The sequence below is a fragment of the Acomys russatus genome, chromosome 2 (assembly GCF_903995435.1).
Source record: "Acomys russatus chromosome 2, mAcoRus1.1, whole genome shotgun sequence".
In the NCBI taxonomy this organism is placed as follows: Eukaryota; Metazoa; Chordata; class Mammalia; order Rodentia; family Muridae; genus Acomys; species Acomys russatus.
The window spans coordinates 68,213,220-68,225,447 of record NC_067138.1 but is presented as its reverse complement, the minus strand read 5'-3'; the positions used below and the strand labels follow the sequence as shown (position 1 = coordinate 68,225,447).

Below are 12,228 nucleotides of genomic sequence, written 5' to 3'. Positions count from 1 at the left end.
GCATGGCCACATCTTTACTGTTCAATGTCACAGATCCATTTTCTGGTCCCTGCAGTAACCAGCACCCTGCTTAGCTTGCATATTGACAGGATGAGCAAAGATGCCTGTTTTAAAAGCAAGAAGAATATAGGATAAAAATTCACCCTGTGACAATGAATTCCCTCAACAAGTGATGTTAATCCAGCCTCTAAGAAAAGGACTCATCAAATATATTTTGTTCTTAATAGTGTCCATGTGCGACTTACTCAGTCAGGACTGATTGTTGACTTTATTCTCAATTAATTTTTCCCAAAGGACTTTAAGATATGATTTCAGTCGGGGGGGGGGGGGTAAAAAATACTGCAGTTAGTACATAGCACACCCTGTGTGTGTGAGAGAGAGAGAGGCAGAGAGAGACAGAGAGACAGAGAGAGGGAGGATGGGAGGAAGGGAGGGAGACAGAGACTGAGACAGTGAGACAAAGTTAGAGACACAGAGACAGAGGCATACACAGAGAGAGTGTTTAATTTTGTTGTGTTTTTATCTCAGCTAGTGTGCCACTCCCAGAGGAAAGGAATGATACCCTTGAACTGGAAAACCAGCAGCGACTCATTAAGACCCTGGAAACAATCACAAACCGCCTGAAAAGCACCTTGAGCAAAGAGCCCATGTACTCCTTCCAGCTAGCCTCAGAGATGGTGGTGGCCGACAGCAATTCCCTGGAAACCGAAAAGGCCTTTCTCTTCTGCAGACCAGGCTCTGTGCTGAGGGGGCGCATGTGTGGTAAGACTCCCCGGGAGCCAGCTGTTGACTGTGCACTGGGTCAAAGGGGCTGGGTACAGACGTTTTCCAAGTGTTTATAAAGATCGCTGATAGGGAACATTCATTTTGCATTGTTGTGTGGTTGTTATCGTAATATATATTGTCTCAAGAACTTGAGTAAACGCCATTGTTGAGGACAAACAGGCATTTTATGTGAGGGTAAGAAATCGTATTTTCGTTTGTAGATCTTTAAGCTTCGTAGTGGTGCTGGAGACGTGGCTCAGTGGTTAGGAGCACTTGCTGCTGTTGTAGGAGACCAGCGTTTAGTTTGCACATCTACCCCAAGCAGCTAACAACCACTGATAACTTCAGCTCCAAGGGCTCTGAGTCCCTCTTCTGGCCTCCCCGTGTGCACGTGCGCGCACGTGCGCGCACACACACACGCACACACACACACACACGCACACACACACCAACAAAGAAAAATAATCTTAGAAACCAAGCCACATTCATAACTCTTTTATCAATTGCTCCCACAGCAGTAGCTCACACATTCGGCCTCTTCTGTCTAGCAGATGCATTTAATCTCCCCTTTAATCTCGTTCAGCATCTCTATGATGTACTGTTAATGTCAGTGCATGGATTAGAAAACTGAATACAGAGAGGCACTGAGCATGGTCAAAGACAGAGAGTGGATTAGCAGCCAACTCTCAAGTCTTGATTTTGTTTCAGTTAGGGTAAAATTCACATAAATAGGTACTTTTAAATGTGCGGTTCGGTGGCATTAAGGTCACTCATAGAGTGTAGCCATTACTTCTGTCTATTTTCAGAACATCTTCAAAGTCTCCCGTAGTCACTAATCAAGTCCCACTCTTCCTCCCTATCCCCTCAACCCCTACTCACACTGCTTTAACTGGGATAAACTTCAGCCTCTTTCCTAAAGAGACTATCAAACATGCATGTGCGCGCACGCACGCGCACACACACACACACACACACACACACACACACACACACACACACAGTGAACAACATAAGCCTCACGTTAGTCTCCCTTAAGTCTTTGCCCTTGTATCCTGTCTGGGAGACCTCCTTCAGCAGTTCTTACCACCATTCCTATAGCTCATCTGTGCTTTCCCTGGTGTGACAAAAATCAGCCCATTCAAAGCTGCCACAATGAACCTATGCTGGATTTTTTTTTAATCGCTGAGAACAATCAGGCATTGTCCTGGCCACCTTTTCCCCCACTTCAGTGGGGTCTTCAGACAGCCTGTGCCTCCTTAAAGTGCTTGGGATGCACCACGGCTCAGAGCTCACCCTACACCTGGCACTGTAGGGGTAGAGAATTGGGAATCCATTTTTAATAAGCATTCCCAACTCACGTGGTATGAAGTTCAAGTGTCTCTTTACAATGCTGATTTTGATGACTGCCTGCTCGATGCATCTAAAATTATATTTGACCTCATCATTTCCGTGTCACTGCACGTTCTAAAGTGTGCCTGTGGCCTTGAAGCCCTTGGATCAGAGGGTGCCTGAAGCATAGCCTCAGAGGGCAAGGAATCCTCTAAGCCTGGCTGAGGCTCTCCCTCAGCTGTCTTAGTTTTGCTGCGTTGATCTGCACATTCACGAGGGAGAGCCATCGATAACTCTGAACTGGTTTGAGAATGGCTATCCTGTCAGTATTATAATAAACCAAAAATATGAGTTGATCATAAAAAAGGAATGACCCCACAGTGGACACATAGTTTAGTTTTATGTGGAGGGGGGGGGGTGTAGAGAGGTAAGTTTAGAAAACATTTTCAATATCACAAAGCCATCACAAGTTCCCCTAAATATTCATTGTTTCATCCTTGCCTTCTGGCTGTTTTTTTTTTTTTCTGTTAACTGTATTTTCTATAGTGCTATGGTATCTCAAAGCTTTCCTCTGTTATTTAAAGCCCTGTTATATCAACCCTAAGATAGGTCAATAAAAACTGATGCATCTTCTTTTTTAAACATCTACTACTATTTTTTTTTTTTAGAAATATATTTCTGGAAGGTCTACCCACTGTGGGTGTAAAACTCTGACGTAAACTTTGACCTAGAAGCATGCTTTATGGGGAAGGGAACCAAAAGGTGCTCTGGCTGTGGGACCTGAATTTCCTGGCTGTTTTCTCCACAGTCAACTGCCCCCTGGGAACCTATTACTCTCGGGAGCACTCCACCTGTGAAAGCTGCCTGATGGGATCCTATCAAGACGAAGAAGGGCAGCTTGAGTGCAAGCTTTGTCCCCCAAGGACACGCACGGAATATCTCCATTCAAGAAGCATCTCTGAATGCAAAGGTACAGGGCTTCCATGCTTTGACCAGGCTGGCTGGATTCTGTGCTCAGTTGTAATGGGAGAAAGGTTGCTTTGTCCAGTCACTTGGTCTTAGTCAAGGCTCCTGCATCAGAAGATAAGTTGACAAGAAACAATCATACTCACGTATTTAATGACAGTTTATGTGGCACAGAGTCTTTAGAAACTAGGAAATGTGTATCACGGTAAGTTTGGTGATGAGGTGACTGGCTATATAAAAGTCCAAAGGGACAAAGAGAGTATGGGCTAATGGAATAAACTAGGAAGGTGTTGTCGAGGCTTGTTTGTCTGCATTCTCCCACGTGTCCCTGTGCCTTCAGAGTCAAGGGTGCTTCTTTCCTCTGGGTTCCAGAATGGACATGCCTCTTACAGTCTTAGTACCCACAGTGAGAGAAAGAGGGCTGGGGAGGTTCAGAGAGACCTGCCTGCTTCTGCAATGCTCTCAAGTTCCTTTAGCTTAAAATATTCAGTATGCAGCCAGGCATGGTGTCGTAAGCCTTCAATCTCAGCATTTGGGAGGCAGAGGCAGGCAGGTCTATGAGTTTAAGGCCAACATTGAACCTATGAGTTCTAGAGGAAGTTCCAGAACAACTACACAGAAAAACCATTTCTCGAAAAACAAAACAAACCAAAACAAAAAATATTCAGTATGCTTAGGCACCATACTTTGGGGTAGAGCAGCAATTCTCATTCATAGAGGTCACATATCAGATATTTACATTACAATCCATAACAGTAGCAATGTTACAGTTATGAAGTAGCAAGGAAAACAATTGTATACTTGTGGGTCACCACAACATGAAAAATTGTATTATAAAGGGTCGTAGCGTTAAGAAGGCTGAGAACCACTTGGGTAGAGGGTTCTAATCCCTGACTCAATTGATCGTTCTAAAACTAGGAGGAAATAAGACCAGTACTAAAAGCAATCTTACACGTTCTTTCTCGTGGTTATAAAGTACTAAGTGAATGTTTTCCTGCTTTGCCCCCCCAAAAAAATTCCTTTCTCTTCTTTTTGGAACTATGCTTCGCTACATGCCGAGACAAACTCCAATCCACATTTATTACTTAGCCTGAACCTTTTTCTTGCATTGCACACTTATTAGTAGGAAGGACTTGCATGGCCCTTAGCAATCATCAATTTAGTTTTTGTTAGAGTAGCGTTTGATGTGAGATTAGTTCTCAGTTGACTTGGAGATGAATTTCCAACAGATACAGATTCTTGCTACCACAATAGGCAGCATTTTCCACCTTTCACTTGTTCTTCAGGATGCAAGTTTCTGGGAATCATTTTCTTTCATCATGAAGGTTAACAGAAGACATGCCTCACAGAAGGATGTTCAAATTTGTCCTTTATGCGCAGGCAGTTGTGGGCATTTAAGTATAAATATAAACTCTAGGAGGTGCCAGCTGATTGGAAATGTACCGCGTATGTTAGCAATATGGAAAATTGGAGAAATGAAGTCCATTGGAAAAATGAAGGAAAAGACAGTGGTTCAGGAGTCGCCCAACAACTGAAGTGCTTGGAGATGTGAGATGTTGGAGAGGCGACATGGACGAAGGCCAATTTGAGTTTCTGTTTCTGTCACTCTTCACACAGCTTGTTCACAAAACCCAAGCGCCCAACTTGTTTTTGAGATACTGCCTCACTGTGCTGTCTATTTCAGATTTATCCAGTGACTTTTAAACACACCGTGGTTAGAACCCTGATAGGCAGTGGTGGAAGGAACTGGCTGTGTGTTTAAAACATAACTCTACCATGTGCCACTGGCTGCAGGGAAAGAGCCCATGTCTCCTTCTCTGCCATGCCTTAGACTGTGGAAGCCCTACACTTCACACAGCTAATTTTGAGCGCCTTGATGTGGTTACTCATTGCAGTGTGTGTTTCTTTTCAGCTCAGTGTAAGCAAGGCACCTACTCTCCCAGTGGTCTGGAGACCTGTGAATCGTGTCCACTGGGTACTTATCAGCCAGAATTTGGATCGCGGAGCTGCCTCTTATGCCCAGAACCCACCACAACTGTAAAAAGAGGAGCTGTGGATGTCTCTGCCTGTGGAGGTAACCATCAATGCTTTAAATGTTTCGATTTATTTACATATGCTAAGTTCTCTGCATGGAGGAGTGGGGTGCTTTTCACAAAGCTGAATGTCCGCAGTATGCAAAGAATATAAATAACTGTCTCTTCCTGGGGAGTGACTCCTTCCCAGCCAGTCAGCTCTTCAGTGTAAGCGAAGGGCTCTCCCTGTATAGCGAAGATTTCTATCCCAGGACTCACTAATAAGCATGAGGCTTCGTAGCATTATAGAAAGGCAGGTTTCTGGGTCCTGTCCCCAGAGTTTTGAATCACCAGGTGTAACATGCATCCCTACCTAGCATTCAGGTAATGCCTACTTTTACTAATCCAGGGATCACACTGTGGCTGCTACTGGCTTAAACAGATATGAAAGGTCAACATTCCACTTTGAGTATCTCAAACATCCTCGCTGAGTATAGTTATGCAGCCGGAAATTCCTGAAGATGTAAACAAACTAGAAGATTAAAAACTTCACACTATCTCAAAACCAGGACTGACCGTCAAAAATCGATCTGTTCTGGGCTACAGAGATGGCTCAGTCACTAAACGCTTGCTGTACAAGCACGGAGAGCCAAGCTCAGATTGGCAGCCCCTATATAAGAAGCCAGGCACTGCAGCCCACAGGAAATCTCAGCATGGGGGTTGGGGGGGAGGAGGCAGGAACAGGAGGACTGGAGCTATCTGGGCAACCTCTCTCCTGTTGATGTGCTCTGGGCTCAGTGAGAGACCCTGTCGTAAAGAAAAGGATAGAGGAAGACACCCAAAGTTGACCTTTTAACACACACACACATACACACACACACATAAACATACCCACATGCCCATACATAAACACACACACACACACACACACACACACAATCAATCAATCAATCAACCTGTTGCATTGCTAAAGCCTCCAAAAGTCTGTTTCTCTGTAAAGCCAGTATAGCTGTATTTGGAATTAAAGGTTAGTTGAGTGCCTCTGAAGTACCGCAGAGGCTAGCTAGAACAATCAAGTGTACATGATGACTTTTAAAAGTGTGAGTATTCCCATTGCTTTAGAGCAAGAGAGTAAAAAGATGCTTTCTTATTGCGAGAGTGATGTCCCTAGGGACCAGCCTGCTTCTGTCCCAGCTCCCCAGGCTACACAAGGGGGCATGCACCCACTTCCATACTGAGCTTTAGCCACAACACAGCTAGAACCAAAAAGAAGTTTCCAAGATTCCTTGGAACCAGCCAAGTGAGGAGTTTACATGTGACAGTGGAAGGAATGTGCCCAGAGACCTGCATCTAAGGAAATAGAATCCATGAAAGTTAAGAGCCATAGGACATCGGAGGACGTGATGTCCAGTGATAAGTTTTGCAAGTCCTCCCATCTGTTAGAACTGTATCAGTGTACCAGGGTCATGGTTGACAAAAGTTTTAGACTTAACAGATTCCTTACGCAGTGTTCATCAATCTACTGTTTGAGCAAAGCTTTGGGAAGAGTTTTTCTAAACAGTGGTGGAAGATTATAAACCATGCCTGTTGTGTCAAAGCAGTCTCCGGTTTTTTTGGGGGGGGGTTGTTGTTTTTTGTTTGTTTGTTTGTTTGTTTGTTTGTTTTTTGGTTTTTTACTTAAAAATCAAATAAAGTCTCATGTTATGCTTGAGATGGATCTTCCAGACACGCTTTAATTTTGTTAATACGTGAACTAATTTTGAAAGAAAATCTGCAGTAAAATAATTCTGCCCCTGCCCCAACTTCCTGTGACCACAAAGCAACTGGAATTTGCATAAGGAAGCAAGTTCATATTTGACCTTTCTTTTAGCCTTCTAAATAAGCCTTGAGGTTTGTCTAACACTAGCTTTGCAATTAAACAGTTCTAACTCCCAGAATGTGGCAGAAATTCCGGTAAATGCCCCCACATCTCCTAGTGTTCCTAGCATAGTTAGCCACATTGCGTTTATCATGGGTGAGAACCAGGAATAACTCAGCTTTCTCTTGTTGAGTTGGAGCAACACTAGTGTACTCTAAATTGAAGTCTATATGACTTATACAATGGACCCTCACATATTTTCTCTTAGTTTTCAACTTCCTTCCTTCTTTTCTTGCCTTCCTTCAATCTGTCTCTCTTCATGCATTTTCTGTCTTTATATATTGATTGATTTACAGATATGTACTGGTTTTTTTTTTTTGCCGAGTTTATCTTACATTTCTTAAAAAGAAAACACCTTTTATGTTTTGGCATGCTCAAAATTGTTGTAATCACTGTGACAATTACACATCTCGCATTACTACTATGCTTATACAATACGACCTTTTTCATCTTGTCTCTTCTCACACATATACCCTTTGGCTTGTGGCTATGAATATAGAAGGTTTTGGTCCCAGAAATCGCACCTTGTCATCATTGTTAACACATTCACCCCATAGCACAAGGATCAATATTTTGTGAGGACACGAATAATAGTACCTCTCACTCTGACCCTTCAGGGTGGAGTTAAAATAGATGTTAAGTGAAAATTATTGACCTCTGGCATTGTCTTTAGAAACATATTAACTTGTTTGTTTATTAATTTTTAATTTTTATATGTTTAAAGTGTGTGGCATGTTGATACCATATGCACATGCTCACTGTAGTCAAAACAAGTTAACATATCCCTCTCCTGCCCCCACCTCATTTCATGTTGTTATGCTTTTTTCTGTGGGAAAAGTTCCAGAAATCTATGCCAATGGTGCTTCCTGGTTTATATAATATAGAAGTAGCAACTTTCCAGGAAACATATTTAAATGCCAAATATACTGACCTTTGTGGCTGTATTTGTTATACCATCAGGAAGTGATAATTGCAAGGTAATACCCTCCTCTGGCTATTTCAGTACACTATTTGAAATTTGACTTCACCATTAATATAAGTTTCTACATTCTTTCCTTGTGATCAGAACATTAAGACATGTATATTCTGTGCATGCTTAGCTTTTTATTATGTACTAAACAATACCTCTATAAAAATATGTGCCTCTGTTTACTATATCATTTCTCATCTTATATATCAGTGGACTGATTTAATTAGGTGTCTGAAAGTTCCTTTTCCAAATAGAAAGAGGTGGCATAAGTACTTCAGTAGATTTCTCACCACTGAAGGTTAGAGACAGTTTCTTTTAAATGTAATGTGTAATTCCATGCACACAAATGACGTTTTTTCTTTGCAGTGCCATGTCCCATAGGGGAATTCTCCCGTTCTGGGTTAACACCCTGCTATCCCTGTCCTCGCGACTATTACCAGCCCAATGCAGGCAAGTCCTTCTGCCTTGCTTGTCCCTTTTACGGAACTACAACCATCACTGGGGCCACATCCATCACAGATTGTTCAAGTAAGTTCTCAGTCTTTGTCTTACAAACCCTGTATTGGAGTTTACCTGTATTTGCCTCTCTGGCAATTTCCTTTTTGAACATCAACATTTTTTGGTGGATTCTAATACCTGGGTTTATTAATTCATCCTTCTATGGTCCTTTAAAACAATTTTATTACACTTATTTGTTTATGCAGTGTGTGTGTGTGTGTGTGTGTGTGTGTGTGTGTGTGTGTGTGTGTGTGTGTGCGCGCGCACGTGCACTCACGCATGCCACAACAGTTACATGGAGAGCAACATCTTACAGGAATCATAACTTACAACTTCCAGCATGTGTGTCCTAGGCTCGAACTCAGATCATGTTGCTTGTCAGCAAGTGCTTTTACTCCCTCGTACATCTCACCAGATCCTTTTCATGCCTTTTTCATGACAGGACTAGAAGAATTATTTTGGAAACATTGCACTTGGTAACTAACAAATGTCTCTCCCAGAGTCTCGGATGGAATGACACGCCACTCATGACTGTTTTCCTGTTTAGTATTACTGAAACAAAATACACGTGGCTTGACTCACTCTACCACCAGACCTTACCCAGAGTATTTTGAGAGAGTTTAGTGATGAGCCACACCCACCACGCTACTGACATTTTCCCCATTTGTCTTGTTAGGTTTTAGCTCCACTTTCTCAGCAGCAGAAGAGAGCATAGTGCCCCTTGTGACCCCTGGACACACCCAGAAGAAATATGAAGTCAGCAGTCAGGCAAGTCTGCCTCTTCCATGGACCATTTTCTTTGATGGGATGCTTAGAAGATAATTTGCCATTTTACATTATCACAGAATACCGGGTTGAAACCTTAATCAGATTATGAATATTATAAAAGAATAGTGAGTTATGATTCTTAACAATAACTTTCAAAAAGTGCAACATTACATGTTCTTGGTACCAAAAACTGGAGTTATTTTCCCAGAAATGTCTGCTCAGTAGTTTGTAGATGTGGGAAGTTTTGGTCCACTAAGTGACCCACCATTGGGAAAAGGGGGTTTGGTTTACCAAAGGCTTTTTATGGTGGTAGAAAGAAAATCCAGCTTTTATTTCAAAATGACTTACTTATTTTTGTGACCAAAGCAAATGTTTCTTGGAATAATATGTGAAGATTTAAGCACTATCACTCAGGAACATGACTAAACCAATTGTTCTCTGTCTCTCTGTCTCTGTCTCTCTCTCTCTCTCTCTCTCTCTCTCTCTCTCTCTCTCTCTCTCTCTCTCTCTCTCTGTGTGTGTGTGTGTGTGTGTGTGTGTGTGTGTGTGTGTGTGTGTGTGTGTTGCTGGGAAATGTACTGATGGCCTTACAATGCTGGGTGGGTGTCTTGCCAATAAGTACATCCCAGGTCTACTTTCCAGTTATTTTTTATTTGTTTGTTTGTTTTTTAAATATCTGCTATGTTAAATATTTTGGGGTAGAGTCTGCCATTACTCTTAATCCATCCTACCAAAAAGTCATGAGTCCCTTGGCATTTGGTGTTTTTCAGCCAACGGTAGTGTATTTCTTGTCAACCTCCCACAGTCCAGCATAGTGAGTTGCTAGAGGTCTGTGTAGCACATTTGAAAGTGAGCTGGCTGGGCACAGAAACATTTGGGAACCTCTGGAGCAGTGGTGTGATGGCGTCCACTGGCCACCTTTAAATAGTAATATATGGACTTCACACTAGAGGCTCTGTTTTCTCTGGCCTCAGTTGATTCCTTTACTTCATATATTTCAAAAACATCCCGAATGGATTCTAACAGCAACAACACGTGGGACCCTGCAGGAGGTTACCTTGCTGAGGAATCCTCTGTACATGGCAGGCTCCTATGATTCAGCACTGAGCCAGCCAGCTTGAGTAAACTCACCTGGAAGCACCATGGCAACCTAGTCCCTGCAGGTAGGAATGCGCTGAGATGAATAAGTACTTCTCTGTAATACGTGTCTTTTCTGTCCTGGGTAGGTCTTCCACGAATGCTTCTTAAACCCTTGCCATAACAGTGGAACCTGCCAGCAGCTTGGGCGTGGTTATGTCTGTCTCTGCCCACCCGGATACACAGGTAACAGAGGAATCAGACCTTGGGATACCAAACACAACTCATATAAGACATCAGACGATAGTGAGGAGAAATGCTGTGTTGTACAAGATACAAGATACCTTGCAGTTTTCTTTGTACAGTTTGGAGGGGGGAAAAACCTTCATTATGAAAGCTAACAACACAACTGGGGATTTGACTGGAATACAGTCTGGGACTCATGTCCAAGGTTTTGTTCTGACATGAATGAAACGCCTGACACTCAACTTTGTTCAACACTAACATTTTGAAACAAATTCCCAGCTTCTCTTGTTTGTTACTCAACAGTGGAGGTTCTTGTTCACTGATGAGCTTTGACACTTTGTTTCCAGCTTGAGGAGAACACAGGGCTCCCGACTAGAGGCAGTAGGAGTTATGTAAGAATAATGTTTACTTGCAGTTTGCTTTACAAATCAGATGTGTCCACAAACAATTTAGGAGACAATAAACTATATCTTAAAATTGCAATTAATTTAAAACAATCCCCCCCTCTTTTTTTTTAAATGGCTCTTTTTTCCTCCAAAAAAAAAAAAGTCCTGGTGGTGCTCAGAGAAAGAAAAGGCAGGCTACCCAGATGAGACTTGATAGGCTGTGACCATATGGTGGGGGAGGAGGTCTCCTTCTGTCACAGACCTAGGGGAGGGAATAAGGTGAAAGAGGGAGGGAGAGAGGGATGGGAGGATACAAGTAATGGGATAACAATTGAGATGTAATCTGAATAAATTAATAAAATAAATAAATAAATAAATTTCTGAATGAAAAAAAAGAAAAAGTTATACAATGAACTCTGAAAGTTTGATATGGAAAATTATATTTGATAAAATTCATCAAAAAAAGAAATAAGCAAAAGGAAAATTGGAAACAAAAGACAGGCTAGCAAGAATATTGGCGTTCCACTTAGCACAGTTGAATTGTGTATATTTTCTTTAAAAAAAAAATTGTGCTGACACTTTGGTGCCCGAGATTCGATCACTGCCCCTGGGCAGTGCAGCCTTGACGGCACACAGAGGAAGGGGATGCAGGCTATTCTGATGAGACCTGATGGACTGTGGCTTGATGGTGGGGGAAGAGGGCCCCCTGTCAGAGGTCTAGGGGAGAGGAATAGTGTGGAAGGGGAAGGGAGGGTGGGAACAGGAAGATAAGAGCGAGGGGATAACAATTGGGATGTAATATGAATAAATTATAATAAATGTAAAAATTAAATTTAAAAATTGTGCTGATATTTCATAGAAAATAGAGAACTTTCCAGGCACAAGAGTACTCACCTTTAATGCCAGCATTTGGGAGGCAGAGGCAGAAACGGGAGGATATCTCTGAGTTCAGGGCCAGCCAAGGATACACAGTGAGATCCTATCTAAAAACAAGCAAAACAAGCCAACAACAACAACAACAAAACGGCTGGAGAGATGACTCAAGAAGTTAAGAGCAATGACTGCTCTTCCAGAGGTCCTGAGTTCAATTCCCAGCACCCACATGGTGGCTCACAACCATCTATATGTTCTGACGCCCTCTTCTGGCCTGCAGGGGTACATGAAGGCAGGGCACTATATACATAATAAATAAATAATCTTTAAGAAAAAAATTAAGAAGGGAAGAAAGAAACGAAGGAAGGTAGGAAAGGATGGATGGATCTCTTCTGAGAATTCTACCCTTGAGTGACTGTT

General features: G+C 42.3%; 1 protein-coding gene across 1 annotated transcript in view; it reads left to right on the top strand.

Moving 5' to 3' along the window:
- Positions 1 to 12,228, top strand: part of Svep1 (sushi, von Willebrand factor type A, EGF and pentraxin domain containing 1) — a 183,308-nt gene that overhangs the window by 102,165 nt on the left and 68,915 nt on the right. Inside the window, exons 16-21 of the mRNA XM_051162513.1 lie at positions 529 to 762; positions 2,903 to 3,064; positions 4,973 to 5,134; positions 8,327 to 8,488; positions 9,135 to 9,226; positions 10,453 to 10,549. Of these exons, the coding sequence (XP_051018470.1) occupies positions 529 to 762; positions 2,903 to 3,064; positions 4,973 to 5,134; positions 8,327 to 8,488; positions 9,135 to 9,226; positions 10,453 to 10,549 (909 nt within the window). The remainder of the gene's footprint in view (positions 1 to 528; positions 763 to 2,902; positions 3,065 to 4,972; positions 5,135 to 8,326; positions 8,489 to 9,134; positions 9,227 to 10,452; positions 10,550 to 12,228) is intronic.